Genomic DNA, 15164 nt, shown 5'->3' on the forward strand with positions numbered 1-15164 from the left:
AATTCCCAGTCAGGGCACATGCCTGGGCTGCAGGCCAGGTCCCCAGTAGGGGGCGTGTGAGAGTCAACCACACATTGATGTTTCTCTCCCTGTCTTTCTCCTTCCTTTCCCCTCTCTCTAAAAATAAATAAGTAAAAGAATAGAAAATGGAACTAACATTTATGTGGGTGTTCTGACTGGTCACTGTCACACTCTGCACATGTGAAGAAGACTTATAACCTTTGTAGGAAACATTTGACAATATTTACAGACACGCACACACACACACACACACACACCCGGCCCGGCAGAAGTAACGCCTGCTGGAGTGTGGTTGTTGTTATGTTACAGAATGACATAATAATGACATAATAATATGGGTGTGATCATTTACACCCACATACAGAATGACATAATAATATGGGTGTGATAATTTATAGCTTTAATTAGAACATGTCACCTAACATGCCCCATGGTGTGCTTGAGCATGATGTTGTTATGTTACAGAATGACATGCTTATGGTTTTCTAATACAAGATTTTGTAATCAAAGGGGAACATTATTTGTGCCAGAGGAGATTATATATATTATGTAAATGTATATAATATATATTTATACACACATAAATATATATAATGTCCATCCCATGTGACTAAGTAATTGCATGCCTTGACATGCTTTAGAAGGAAAGTGTCAAAATGAAAACAAAGATTTTGGCCCCAAGCTGTCAGAAATGAGTCTTATTTATATTAAATATTAACGATGATAGGCCTTGTCTAATGTCTAGACAGCTAACATGCTCCTGGTAGAAAGCACTTGGCTTTTAATATCCTGTCTTTCCAGAATTTACATCAGGGCCAAGCAGAGCTGGAGACAGCTGGCTCGCTAGTTGGTGGAGTGACTGACTGACAGAAGCCAGAGTAGCAGGGACCCTCAAGCCCTGGCCAGGTGGCTCAGTGGGCTGGAGCATCACCCTGATATACCAAGGTTGCGGGTTCGATTCCCAGTCGGGGCACATACCTAGGCTGAGGGTTGGATTGCTAGTCGGGGCACATATGGGAGGCAACTGATTGTCTCTCTCTCTGTCTCTCTCCCTGCCTCCAGCCATGTCTCTAAAATCAATGGAAATATGATCTTAGCTGAGGATAAAATGCAACAGCAAAGGGGCTCCTGGTTATGATGTTCTAGAACATCTACAACTCCCAAACAGGTTACAGGCCTGAAGCAGGAGATGCTGACATATGGATAATTAGGGGGAATTTATTAACTCATGGGTTCATTCAGTGACTTCATTGAAGAGAGAAACGGTAAAGCATATTATTGTACTAGAGATTAGATCTAGAAAATGACGCCTAGTTCAACACAGAAGAAAAGGAGACAAAAACATTGGTGATTTCAGGCACTGTTCACTTCAGGAAATTTCACAGAAACCCTGAAGTCCAAGGTGAGAATTCAGAAAGGAAGATACCAGAGACAGGAGGGCTGGGGAGGGCAGGAGGTAAATATTATTAAGTGGCACATTTTCTAGAACTTACTACGTGCACGACTTCTCACATGGAATATGCACGAGGCTAAATCAAAGAAACCCACACCAAGACTCTTCATGGTAAATACGCAGAACATCAGAATTTCCAGGAATCCGAGCAATTTCCCGATAAGATAAGGTCAGAGAAATCCATGGAAAGACACAGGTGGAAGGAAAACCAATTAAATTGATACTAGTTTTTATAAAAGCAAAAGTGGGCCTTTAAGACAATGAACTAATAGCATCAAACTACTAACAGACCATGTTAGTTGTTGAGGCATGAGACACGCCGTGTCATTTTTTTGTTTTACTTTGAGAGAGAGAGAGTTATTCCACTTACTAGTGTGTTCATTGGTTGATTCTTGTATGTGCCCTGGCCGGGAATTGAACCTGCAACCTTGGTGTATTGGGATGATGCTCTAACCAACTAAGCTACCCGGCCAGGGCAGGCATGTCATTTTTAATATTCAATATCATAAGTAAGCATCACTTATGACATCTGGGTCCAAAACCTCTGTTTCCATTTTGACACCTCAGCCCCCTAGAATTTTATATCTAGCTAAATAATATTGTACTATAAGCACAAAATAAATAAAAGTTTTCAATAAATAGAAATGAAATAGCTTACCTTTTACAGGAGCTCCCCAGAAAGAAAAGAGAAAAATGAAAATGCAAGAAATATCACCAGAAACAAAACTGTTGAACAGGGCAGTAATTCTCAACAAATATTGCCTGTAACAGTAATAATAATGCAAATTAGGTTGATGCGTGAGTCACAAATTAAAATAAAGGCTATACACAATCATGATTTTCCTTTAGGAATCCAAGAATGATTTAATCCTGGGGAATTTATTAATGGGACTAAGGGTTAAACATGGCAGACTAAATATAGTCATTTATCTTTCCTCTTTACTGTCTTCTTTTACTAGATGAAGTGACAGAAAAATGGAGTCAATGTAATCTTTCAGCTGGAGGAAATGTAGTATTTTCTATTACTCCTGATTTTTGTAATCATCACCAGAGGATATGTTTTTATTGATATTTTTTTAAGAGAGAGGAAGGGAGAGAGAAAAACATCAATGGGGGAGAAGCATCAATTTTTTTTTCTCCTGTACGCACCCCACTGGGGACTGAACCGCAGCCTAGGTATGTACCCTGGCCAGGATCGAACCCACAAACTTCTGGTGTGCGGGACGATGCTCCAAGCCACTGAGCAGCCTGGCCACGGCTCCAGATTTTTTTTAAAGCAAACATAAGGAGACAGTGAAAGCTGGAGAGAAAACGGCAGATGGCCAGGAGAGCTGGGAGTGCGCGGCACTGAGCTTTCTTTGTCTCATGTAGCTCAGACTGAATATCACAGAAGCCAGCAGTTAGGAAATGCAGCATTTACAGGAGAAAAAAGGGACCCCAAGAAAAGCCTATCCTCACCAGAGAGGGACCTGGGTAGGGGGGCATAGCAAGACAGAAAAATTTTATTTTTTGTTATTTTTTAAAAATATTTTATTCATTTTTATTTTTAGAGAGGAGAACGAGGGAGAGAAATATCCATGTGTGGTTGCCTCTCGTGCGCCCCCTACTGGGGACCTGGCCTGCAACCCAGGCATGTGCCCTGACCGGGAATCGAACCAGTGACCCTTCGGTTTTCAGGCCGGCACTCAATCCACGGAGCCACGCCAGCCAGGGCAGACAGAAAATATCTAGACAATGGATTCTTTGCTCCAGCTAAAGACCACTGATAACAACTGTGGCCCCACCCACTCCCTCCTTCAATGGCTGAGTGTCTAGACCTGTGGCTGGGTTGTCAAAGGAACTCAATGTCCCTGCAGGGGGAGGGGTGCCAGGGGTGGTGTCCAAGAACCCTGAGTAGGAAAGCAGGACTTTCACCCCTAGCAGATGGTAACCAAGCTCCCTGGACGCCACAGTGTCCTTGGGGAGCATGTGGGGGGCTTGGACTTCCTTCCATCAGCAATAATGAGGCCCCTCCACTCCCCACCTGGGGTGGTCCCCAAAGAGGCTTTGTCTTCTACCAGCATCAACAAGGTCAGCACCTGGCAGTGTCAAAGGTCACATGAAGCGCAGGAATGAGTCACCACTCCCCCTCCCTCCAGTAATGAGCAGACCCCCTTTCTGTACCTGAGCCCAACGGAAGGAGGCTGGATGAAACCTAAGATTTCAGTGAGATACAATGTGTGTAACCCGGTAGACAAAACCGTCCAGGTTCCGATAGACAATAGTTCATCGTCTCAAGAACGAACAAAGATGATGTTCAAAGGACCCGACGGAGATTTTTAAAGCAGCCATTACCAAAGGCTTTGGGGAGAATTCTGAACGCACGGGAACTGCATGGAGAAAATAGCCTCAGGCGAGACACAGAAGGCAGAGAGAAGAACAAATGTAAGTTTTAAGACTGAAAGATACAATAACCGACATCAAACCTGCCACGGAGGGGCGTAAGAGCAGGGGGGTGGGGACAGAGGGAAGAAGCAGGGCCTTGGATGGAGAAGCTAATCTGAACAATAGACAGAAAAGAAAAATAAAAGAATAAAAGAAAAAATGAAGCACGCAGCCTTGGGGACATTTGGGACTCTAAGGAAAGACTCAGTATTTCCAGGGGTGTCCAACCTGCGGCCCGAGGGCCACACGCAGCCCAGGATGGACGTGAATGCGGCCCAACACGAAATCACAAATTTACTTAAAACATGATGAGATTTTGTGTGTGTGTGATTACGTGTCGCAGTGTATTTAACGTGTGGCCCAAGACAACTCTTCTTCTTCCAGTGTGGCCCAGAGACGCCAACAGTTTGGATACCCCTGGATTTTAGACGACCAGAGGCCCAGAAGAAAAAGAAGGTGACCCTAAGAAGCATTCCGAGAAATAATGGCTAAAGTTTGTGCAAATTTGGCAAAACATATGAACTGGCACATTCATGAACCTGAGCGAATTCCAAATGTAAACAAAGAAATCCACGTGAAGAGACATCATAATCAAACTTTGAATGTATTGAAACCATATGGGTTTTTGTTTTTGTTTTTTCATGTTTTTAACTGGTGGTTTTAATTTATACTTTTTATTGAGAGACAGACCTACTTTGATGTTAAGTGGTTACACCTGTGTCCATTTGTTACTTTTCTGGCCTTCCGTATTTAAAAAATTCTGAATATTACCTATGCTTCTCATTGTATCCAAACTGTTTCCGTGAGAATTTGAATGCCTTTTCCAATGTCCCGGGAACGTTGTTACACGGTCAGGCTGGGAAGGCGACTCCTATGAAGAAATTAACAGCGCTTTTGAAAAAGATTCTTTTTTATCTTATTTTATTTATTTTGTTTCTTCAGTCCAGTTTGCGTTCAATATCGTTTGTGTTAATGCCAGGTGTACAGCATGGTGGTTACACAAGCTTATACTTTATAAAGTGTTTCCCCTGATATTTCCGGTACCCGCCCGGCACCAGGCGTCGTTGTGACAATATTACTGACTGCCTTCCCTGTGCCACACTTCATGTCCTATGACTATTCTGTAGGCTGCCATCTGTGCTTCCCAGTCTCTTTACCAGTCCAGCCAGTCCCCAGGTCCCCTGCCCTCCGGCCACCCTCACTCTGTTCCTGTCCCTATGAGTCTGTTTCAACTTGGTTTGTTCATTCATTCTGTCCTTTAGATTCTACCTATAAGAGAAATCATATGGCATTTGGCTTTCTCTGTCTGGTTTATTTCTTTTTTTAAGGATTTTATTTATGTATTTTTAGAGAGGGAAGGGAGGGAGAAAGAGAGAGAGAGAAACATCAATGTGCGGTTGTTGGGGGCCGTGCCTGCAACCCAGGCATGTACCCTGACTGGGAATCGAACCTGCGACACTTTGGTTCGCAGCCCGAGCTCAGTCCACTGAACTACACCAGCCAGGGCTTCTGTCTGGTTTATTTCACTCAGCATAATGCCCTCTGGGTCCATCCATGCTGTCGCAAATGGTAGGATTTCATTCTTTTTGTGGCTGAGTAATATCTCATTGTATGTATGTACCCCTTCTTTATCCAATTCTGTATTTAATGAACAGTTGGGTTGCTTCCACAACTTGGCTATTGTCAATAACCCTGCAATGAACATAGGGCTGCATGTATTCTTTCAAATCAGCATCATGGATTTCTTCAGAGGTATTCCCAGACTATATCCGGGATTGCTGGTTCATAAGGCAGCTCCGTGTTTCATCGTTTGAGGGAACTCCGCACTGTTTTCCCCGGTGGCTGCACCAGCCCGTCCACCAACCGATGAAGGGACACACAACTTGGGGGAGAGTTACACAACACCATGCTGCTCGGCAGCGGAGAGAAGCAGGCCATCAATCTGCAACAACACGCAGAGAATGACAGAACATTATGCTAAAGGCACGAAGCCAGACAGAAACTGAGATCTACGGAGTAATTCCACTCATACGCAATGTCAGGACAGGCACGGGGTCTCCAGCGAGGGAGCCTAGGTCCGGGCTGGCCTGGAGCCGGGAGCCCGGCCCGTGGCGGAGTGAGCGATGGCCCGCACGCCGGTTCACGCATTTGTCACGACTCATCTGATCCTGCATGTCGTACCTCACTTCCTGGGCTCTATGTCCAGTGGACTGTGATTTTTAAAGAGCTTCAAAACAGAGCGTCAGAAACTTCCATCCTGCGTGGAAAGGGAAATGGGTGCTCTGTGCATGCGACTGTGAACCCAACGCCGAGTGGTAGAAGACGCTGGTCAGCCACGTGGACAGATGGGGTGGGGGTGGGGGCTGGTGGAAGCGATCACGTGGCATGTCTGTCTCCCTCCCTCCCTCCCGCCTTCCTCCCCCCTCACTATTATCCCAGCCTGCTTGGAACCCCTTTCCTGTGAGTAACATGGCATGTATCTCCTTCTTCTTCTCACGTGAAAATGCACCCATGGTGGGACTTCCAGAGATATTTTTTCGCTTTCAGTAGAAAATGCATGGAGGTAAAAGCTGAATGAGTCATTGGCTCCTGATTTTGTTCCTACATGGACATCGTCTAGTTAAGGCGCGGACTTAGTTCTGGTTTCAGGAATCCAGGCAAGAGAGTGGAAGGATGGGGGTGCTTGGGGTTCGGGGCTTGCCCAAGCCTCCAAGTCGGCAGCCCACGTAGGAGGGCGCTGACACTGGGGGGGGGGGGGGGCGCTGCATGGACAGCCTTTGTTGGTTGTGTTGGTGCAAGCCGGGCAGCAACCACAATCTGCCTTCTGGTCCCACAGATCTTGCTCACACCTGTGTACAAGCACCAAAGTGTTTCCCTGTGAGTTTTTCTTCTCGTCATAAAAAGCCTGCATTTTCAGTGATATTTTTTATTGATTTGCCAGTCAGTTGATGACTTCGCTTGGCTTTCCCAGAAGATACATCTTGAGGCAAAATGTAAGTGCTGCTGCATTAGGAGGGTAACACCGATGACAAAAACAAGAGCGAAGGAAGGAGGGAGGAGGGGTGTGAAGGGCGAGGAAACAGAAGCCCCCTTGGCATTTCAGGACATTGCTCAGAGGCAGTCAAGGGAGAGTCATTGTCCACCGCCTCCCGCCTCCCATTTGTTTAAGGTCCACCTCATGGGTGGCTAAGTCTCCTGCAGTTTCAGATTGCGGGTGTGCGGGTACCCAGCAGGTGCGGTGGCACCTTGGACCTCAGGGTCACCTGGGAAGCCTGAAGGTGGGAGGTGACAGACAGGTGGCTCAGGCACTCAGTGAGGGTGTGGGCTCGCTCCCCCGTAAAACCAGAGCCTTCATGCTGACCCAGCCACTGGCATAAAATCTAGCTCACACCCTGGCGGGGTGGCTCAGTTGGGTAGAGTGTCCTCCCCTGCAGCAAAGGTCGTGGGTTCAATCCCTGGTCAGGGCACATACTTAGGTATATGAGGGATCACACAGGAGCAAACTCATGGGTGTTTCCCTTTACACGTCTGTCTCTCTCTCTCCTTCTCTCTCTCATCAACCGAAAAGACATATCCTTGGGGGAGGATAAAAAAATTAAAATAAAATATAAGGCCAACAGCCTCAGGCCAGTTGAAACCTAGATTTCCTGTGGTGCATGGGTGGACAGTAATCGCATCTGTGATGTGGTTTTCTGAATCCTGTTCTCATCGCTCACTGGGTACAGCTGTGACCCCAGCAGAGCGCTCCCCTAAAAGAGGCACACACGAGTAGAAGAAACAGAAACGAGAATGTGGGCGGGAAGGAATGATAACCCAGATCTCCTTTTCCCGGTAATTCCATCGTGTGGAACAGGGTGCAGAATATAACCTAGCTATAAACAGACTTTTCCAGAAATCGACCCCGAGAGCTATTTTTAGCTCTTGACCTATCAACCTTGCAGTTTCTGTGGTCACATTTTTCTGTTCCAAAAATCAAATTGATGATTTTAAAAGGCATTGATACTGAAAATGAATTCACAGAAACACGCCGGCTTGAGAATAAGGGTCTAGATGGAGACAAGGAGCCACGTCAAGTCTGGACAACAGAACAGAACACAGGGAAGGAGTTATCTGTTATTCACCGCTCACAGAGGACCGGAATGGCCCGTGGGAGCTCACTGAGCACGAAGTGAACCCGATTTGTGGGGGGTGTTCGGTGGGCCATACGCCCGACTGCGTTAACCATCTCTCCCACTACGAGAAATCTGAGGCGCAAGGAAACTTTCCAGAGAATCGTTCACCAAAGAAAAGCAGAACTCACGGCCGCAGGACAGAAGACAGACACCCTGAGGGACACAGCGGGGACACTCAGGACGGGGCGGGCTGTGGTGGACCTCGGCCTGTTTGTCAGCCAAGGTGCCAGGGGTCTTTTAATGAGAACCGCAGGGTGCGGGCTGGGTCCCAGGGTAGGCGAGCTTCCGCGCCTCGTTTAAGGACCACGGACAGCTCCAGGCCGCGGCGGAACGGGCGCGTTCTGTTCCCGACGCTGGATCGGCAGCCCCGCGACTCCACGTCCGGTGGGACCCGAGCTCACTGGTAGCACAGTGCACACCATCAGGACTTTCTTGGCCGTGCACACACATGCGTATATGTGAGCACGGGGGGGGGGGGGGCGACCACAGGAAATGTTCGGGGTGATGGCGAGAAAACCCGGGTTTTAAAATGGTGTTCTAGTGCATAAATAATTAATTGGGCCGCCATGCTAGGGGCTGGATGATGGGTCAGGCGGGAAAGCCCGTGGGTGGGGGCAGGGGCGGGGATCCCCGCTTCGGCGCTGAATTCTCCGTGACTGGGGGGGGCGGGGAGCGCGGATCCCACCCAGCTGAGGTCGGAGGAGCAGCGCCATGTGCTCCGGGCTCCCGGCTCTCCTGCTGCCCGTCTGGCTCTGCTGGACCCTGGGGACCCACGGCTCTGAGCCCCGCAGGTGAGGTGGGGGCTTCCCGGGGGCCCCCCGCAGCCTCTTTCCCGACGCCGCAGCGCGCAGTGCCGCGGACAGAGGCACCCACTCCGCCGCGGCCCTGGGCTGTCGCTGCGCCGCAGCCGGGCGCGGGTCGTCCTGCGCGGGTCGGGGTCCCGGAGGGAGTGGGGAAAGCGGATAGCGTGCCCCTCGCCCCGGCTGCCCGAGTCGCCCGGTCGCAGGGAGCCCAGAGGAGCTGGCATCGCGGCGGACTCCGGGCCCTGTCGCTCGCCGCGCAGCCGCGGCTCCTCCGGCTGCTCCGGCGGGGCTCCAGGTCCCGCTCCGCAGCCCCCGGGGCCGGAGGGAGCGCCGAGGTCCAGGGCCACGCGCCGCCACGGCCGGAGCGTGGGGAGGGCCGGGCGCGCGGGGCAGCCGACTCCGCCTCGGGCTCGCCCGGCCCCCTCCCCTCCCCCCGCTCCTGCGCCCGCGCTCCTCCCTCCCCGCTCCTCCCGCCTCCCTCCCCTCCCCCTCCGCCCTCCTCCGCTCGGGGCCAGCGCGGCGGCGGCGGCGGCGGCGGCAGCAGGAGCAGCCCCGGCTGCGGGTCGCGACGGCGGCGGGGCGCCCCCTCCCCCGTGCCGGGGCGCGGCGGAGGGATGTGGGGCTTTGCGGGAGGAAGGCTTTTCGGCTTCTTCTCGGCCCCGGTGCTGGTGGCGGTGGTGTGCTGCGCCCAGAGGTAGGGTGGTGGTGGGTTGCCGGGAAGCGGGCCGGGAGCGGGCAGGGCGCGCGGGGGTGCGCGCGGGGCGCCGGCGGGGGAGCCGCCGCCTGACCCTGCTTTCTGCGACCCTCTCCCCCTCCCCCAGCGTGAACGATCCCGGGAACATGTCCTTTGTGAAGGAGACGGTGGACAAGCTGTTGAAAGGCTATGACATTCGCCTGAGACCCGACTTCGGGGGTGAGTAGGGTGTGCGCGGCCGCTGCGGGAAGCTCGAACCCCGGCGCTGGTGGCCTGGGTGGAGGAGGGAGGCGGGGTCCGTCCGCTTTCGCCGAGCTTTGGCGAGTGGAGTGGGGGGCACTTCTCCTACGCCCCCTCCTCGGAGAGCCCCCGCATCCTCAGAGCCACCGCACCCCGTGCCCGCGCCTGACTGACCACCGTGTCGTGCGCTTCCCGCAGGTCCCCCGGTCTGCGTGGGTATGAACATCGACATCGCCAGCATAGACATGGTTTCCGAAGTCAACATGGTGAGTGCCCGCCCTCCCCAGGGCTGTTCCTGAGCCCCTGACTTGGTCTCTGGGCCCAAGGCGTCCACCGTGCTGGGCCAGAGGCCTTCTCCGCCGCGCGGAGCTTCCCGGCCGCAGAGGGAGCGGCGCGCTGGGGCGCCGGCCTCCTGCTCGCGCGGCTCCCTCCACCCGCTCAGTGCGCGCGGGGGGCGTCGTGGGCGTCGCGGCCCTGCGGAGGGCGCACCTTTACTGCGGACGGAAGGGGTCCTGGGCTGGCCTAGTGCTCGGCTGGCACCGCCGCCTGGTGCTGCCGGATCCTCTTGCGCGCTGTCACTGGTCCCCAGGCCTCGGAGTGCGAGCGCAGAGTGCCGTCTGCATCCTTAGCAACAGGCGCTGGGAGCCAGGAGACTGGGAGCTGCGGGGGTGGGTCGGATTCGAGGTGAGGGGTCGCGCAGGTTCCTTTGTCACCTTTTGGAAAGAGGTGCTGGCAGCTGGAGAGGACGAGGGGGGTGGTCTGTCTGTGTTTCCCGGGGTGTCTCGGGTCGGTTTCCTGGGTCTCGGTGGCCTTTCGGACGGCGGCCTCCTGGGCGCTGGAACCCAGGGCCGCCGCGCTCCGCCAGGACCTGTCGGAGGTGCGGACGGCCGGGTGGCCCTGAGAACCGGTGGCCAAGGCTAGTGAGCCGGTCCCTGAGGGCTGGTAGTGCTGGTGAGGCTTGCTATTCTGAGCTGCAGAAAGCGGAGCTCCCCGTCCCAGGATGCGGAGGGGGTGTCCGCGCTTCTGCTCAGCACGACAGGGAACGTGGGGCAAAGTGACCCCATTCACTGGCTCATTGAACTGAAGTAGCATGCGATTGGGAACCAGGTTTAATTTGCTGTTTGAGTGGACACCAGAAACGGCGAAAATGAGCGTTCGGAAACAATGTATTTTTGGATGAAATCACTTGGCAACTTGTCATGGGAACATAGATTGAGGTTCTAATGAGACCTGGTTTCAGACGCGGTAGGTTTGGGGTTTGGTGCGCCCCAGTCACGTGGGCGAACCAACTTGTTTAAACGCGAGCTCCAGGGTTCATCCTAGGAGGTAACCGGGACGCGGCCGCGCTGGAGGGGAACCTTGCGTTCAAAACTAACGCTTCAGGTGATTTTGAAGCAGGTAGTTTGTGGACAGCATGTCGAGAAACATTGCAATACATTATAGAAATACAGAAATTTACAAATACGCTAAAACTAGTATTTAAATAATGTGTTTAGCAAGATAGATGTTAATATATATATGCCACTGTGGATTTTGTAGGAAGAAATCTTTGACCACACAAAACCATTTTTTTTTATCATTTTTTCACCCGGCACTTAAATATTGTAAAATTATAATGTATTTTTAAAAACACTGTGCCTTTCTTTCACTTAGGATATTTATGTAAAAGGCATAACAATAAAAGGGGTACAATGAGGCCGAGGGAATATGATTTTGTATACGTTACATTAAAATTAACATGTATAGTTTACCTTTTTGTAATTTGGTAAAAATAATTCTGTCCAGAAGGTATACTTTGTGATCTCAAAAAAAAAAAAAAAAAAAAGAAAGAAAGAAAGAAACCAAACAAGCTACGTATTTAAGATCTACCCTGTCATCTATGATTTTCTTCCCCAGGTCTTCACATTCTTTTAGGGAAGACATTTTTTATGGAAGCTAATTGAATGGTTAGTGGGTTATTGCCCAAAGTATTACAGTGGGTGGCAAATTAAAGAAAATGTATTGACGTGGTGCTTTAAGAATTCGACACAACACAGCGTTGGCCCCGACTACGGAATGCTTTCTTTGACTTTTGTTTTTAAATCTAGTTACCTCATGGTTCTGGAATCCTGCGTGGGTAGCTGGTACCTTTGAAAAGTTCATCAGTAGTTGCCTGCTTGATGGATTATGCTTTGAGGTGTCTCCGTTTCCTCTGGACCCAATAACAGAAAGACGCATTGAAGATACGAGCCATTATATTGAATAGTTTTTCATTTAAGTGCATGTTGCAAAGTCAATAAATACGCATGATATAGATATATATAGCAGCATGCTCCTGAATGCTTTTGTTATTTTTTGGCATTCCCGTGATGGTAATTTTTGTGGCCCTTCTAAACATAAATTTATTGTTAACAAAAAATGGGGATGGTTAGGGTTGGAGGTCAAAGGTCATAGGTCAGAGGTGACTGACTGGCATGTGAAATACCTTCCACGAATGGATTGGTTAACATCACGTGCTAGAAAAATTGGATTTCCCTGATCCTATTTGCTGTGATATTTGACCTATGATGGTACTTTTTATATTTTCTGGGGAGAGCACAGAGAATATGTGAGCAAAAGATTAGAGTCATCACTTAATCATCTTGTATAAAAACAATAAATTCTACTTATGAGCTCTCTTTTTTTTAAGATTTTATTTATTTATTTTTTAGAGAGGGAAGGGAGAGAGAGAGAGAGTGGGAGAGAGAGAGAAACATCAATGTACGGTTGCTGGGGGCTGTGGCCTGTAACCCAGGCATGTGCCCTGACTGGGGATTGAACCTGCAATGCTTTGGTTTGCAGCCCACATGCTCAGTCCACTGAGCTACACCAGCCAGGGCATGAGCTCTCTTAATCACCTTTCTAGTCACCAAAAAACCGACATGTTGTTCAGTTGTGGAACTCAAGAAATGGTCTGGCTTTAAGGGCATTGTGGCTATTAGAGGAGATTTGTCAGGTGGTTGTAAGAAAAAGTAGGATGCGATAAGTCCCATTAGAAGAACAAAAGAAAGGACCATATGGAAGAGAGCAGGGAGAGTGGTGGGAGGAGAGACAGGAAGGGGGGTTGATTGAGATTACTTTTTAAAAAAGATTTTATTTATTTTATTTTTAGACAGAGGGGAAAGGAGGAAGAAAGAGAGACACACACATCAGTGTGTGGTTGCCTCTCACACGCCCCCTACTGGGGACCTGGCCCACAACCCAGGTTTATGCCCTGACTAGGAATCGAACCCATGACCCTTTGGTTCACAGGCCAGTGCTCAGTCCACTGAGCCACACCAGCCAGAGTGATTGAAATCACTTTTGACATGGAAAGTGATTTTCATGAAAGAAATTCTATCTCAGCTGGGTGAGTGAGTAAGGAAAGGATTGTGACTTTTGCAGATGGAGGTGGCTGGTCTGGGGCAGGCAAGAAATGTCAAGGGTCTGGACGGAAGGGTAGGAAATGGCAAAGAGAGTTTGGAAGATGGAATTGAAGGGTAGGACCCACCCCTGTTCCCCTAGACCCTTCTCTGCCATGCGAAGGATCGCAGATGCTAATTTTCAAGACATAAGGAAGCTGTACATTTTGTAATATGATTGACATGATTTGCGATGTGCTTTAAGATGGATATTTTGGCTAACATGTAAGGGGGGACAGAGGAATACAGTCAGTGGGGTAGAGAGAGCCATCTGCAAGGAAATGAAGGGTCCTGCAAGCTCCTTCCTTGAAATTTTCTCCTCAGCTTTTCACTACCTACATTTTTGAAAGCATATGTTTAGTGAAGTCAATAAAAATTCACTGATGTTTGAAATAAGCATGGGTGAAACGTGTGTCTCAAGAGGGGACATGCAGGTGCCGTTCAGGAGCTTGGGGACTTTGAAGAGGAATAATGGATACTGCTAATAGTAATACTGTCACTTTGGAAGAAATTGTAAAGCACAGTCTTTGTAAAAAAGTTTTAATTATTTTTTAAATATTTTATTTATTTATCTTTAGAGGGGAAGGGAAGGAGAGAGGGAGAGAAATATCAATGTGTGGTTGCCTCTCGTGCATTCCCTGCTGGAGACTGGCCTGCAACCCAGGCATGTGCCTTGACTGGGAATCGAACTGCAATCCTTTGGTTCGCAGGCCCACGCTCAATCCACTGGGCTACACTAGCCAGGGTGTTTAATTATTTTTTAGAGAGAGGGGAAGGGAGGGACGAAGAGAGGGAGAGACATATCGATGAGCCATTTGTATGTGCCCTGACTGGGGACTGAATCTACAACCAGCCATGTGCCCTGAGCAGGAATCGAACCAGCGACCTTTCGTTCTGCTGGACAACAGCCAACCCTTTGAACATGTAAAGCACAACCTTTGTCTGCTGGTAGTACCTACAGGCAATGCCCGCAAAGAAAGCCTTCGATTGCAAATGAACAAATAAACACGCTGTGCATCGACACGTAGGTATGATCACACATTTTGGCATTTTGTAGAAATAATCTCGGAATGGACTTCAGGACTTGAATATTTAACATTCTTTCTGCATTGTTCCTTGTTTCATGGATCATGGAGCTAGTCATTTCGTTTTTCCTAATCTTTCAGTCTTTTTTCATGACCCCCCCCTTTTCATTAGTTGACTTGACAACAAAGACTGTTTTTTGACAGAATTTCCCTTGTTTTTCTGAGCCCTTGTTTGAAGATTTCAGGTAATCTTATCCAGTTATGCATGCTTAAGCAATTATTGAGGTACTGAGACTTAGTCTACACATTTCTTTAAGTGAGTGTTTATATGTGAATAAACACTGTTTACCGGAAATATTTTACATGCACGTGCTATAATTCTGGTGCTTAGCGTAGGTCCTGCTGTGAAAGGAGCACGTTGACTAGGAGATGGAGAAATGAATAAATGGGGGGAGACGATGGAAAGTATAGAAAACGTGAGGAAATATTCAAAATATAAAGCAATATGAATTCTAATGTGAAAATGCTATTTTTGCTGAGAAACACTAAAGTAGTGCTACAACTCTTTAAAAATACATAAAAAATAGAAACAGCATTTTAAGTAGGCATAGGAGTCTTTTTAATTTGAATTATTAAAATAAACCATTGTGTGATTTGTTGATTCAGAGCAGAGACTACATGTATTTCATTTTTATTTACATGACTAAGATATTGAGGGTATAAAACTAGATTCAAACTCTGCTCATAGTCCTTTGAGTTTATGTGACCTAACTTACATTTTGTTATTACTTTAAACTTAGCTAGTCCGTTAAAATGAACTCAGTCTTAATAAAAATGTAACTGCAGGACTTCTTTTTTTATTTCATGCATATATATAATAATTTTTTTCTTTTTCTTTTTTGTGTATGAGTTC

General features: G+C 48.7%; 1 protein-coding gene across 2 annotated transcripts in view; it reads left to right on the forward strand.

Moving 5' to 3' along the window:
- Positions 1–15164, forward strand: part of GABRB3 (gamma-aminobutyric acid type A receptor subunit beta3) — a 250313-nt gene that overhangs the window by 82120 nt on the left and 153029 nt on the right. Inside the window, exons 1-3 of one of the 2 annotated variants that reach the window (XM_028503673.2) lie at positions 9411–9567; positions 9695–9786; positions 10006–10073. In XM_028503673.2, the coding sequence (XP_028359474.1) occupies positions 9488–9567; positions 9695–9786; positions 10006–10073 (240 nt within the window). In that variant the 5' untranslated portion in view covers positions 9411–9487. Of the gene's footprint in view, positions 1–9410; positions 9568–9694; positions 9787–10005; positions 10074–15164 lie in introns of those variants that run through there. The other variant, XM_036012758.1, reaches the window with a different exon arrangement.

Source organism: Phyllostomus discolor, chromosome 12 (genome assembly GCF_004126475.2).
Source record: "Phyllostomus discolor isolate MPI-MPIP mPhyDis1 chromosome 12, mPhyDis1.pri.v3, whole genome shotgun sequence".
NCBI lineage: Eukaryota > Metazoa > Chordata > Mammalia > Chiroptera > Phyllostomidae > Phyllostomus > Phyllostomus discolor.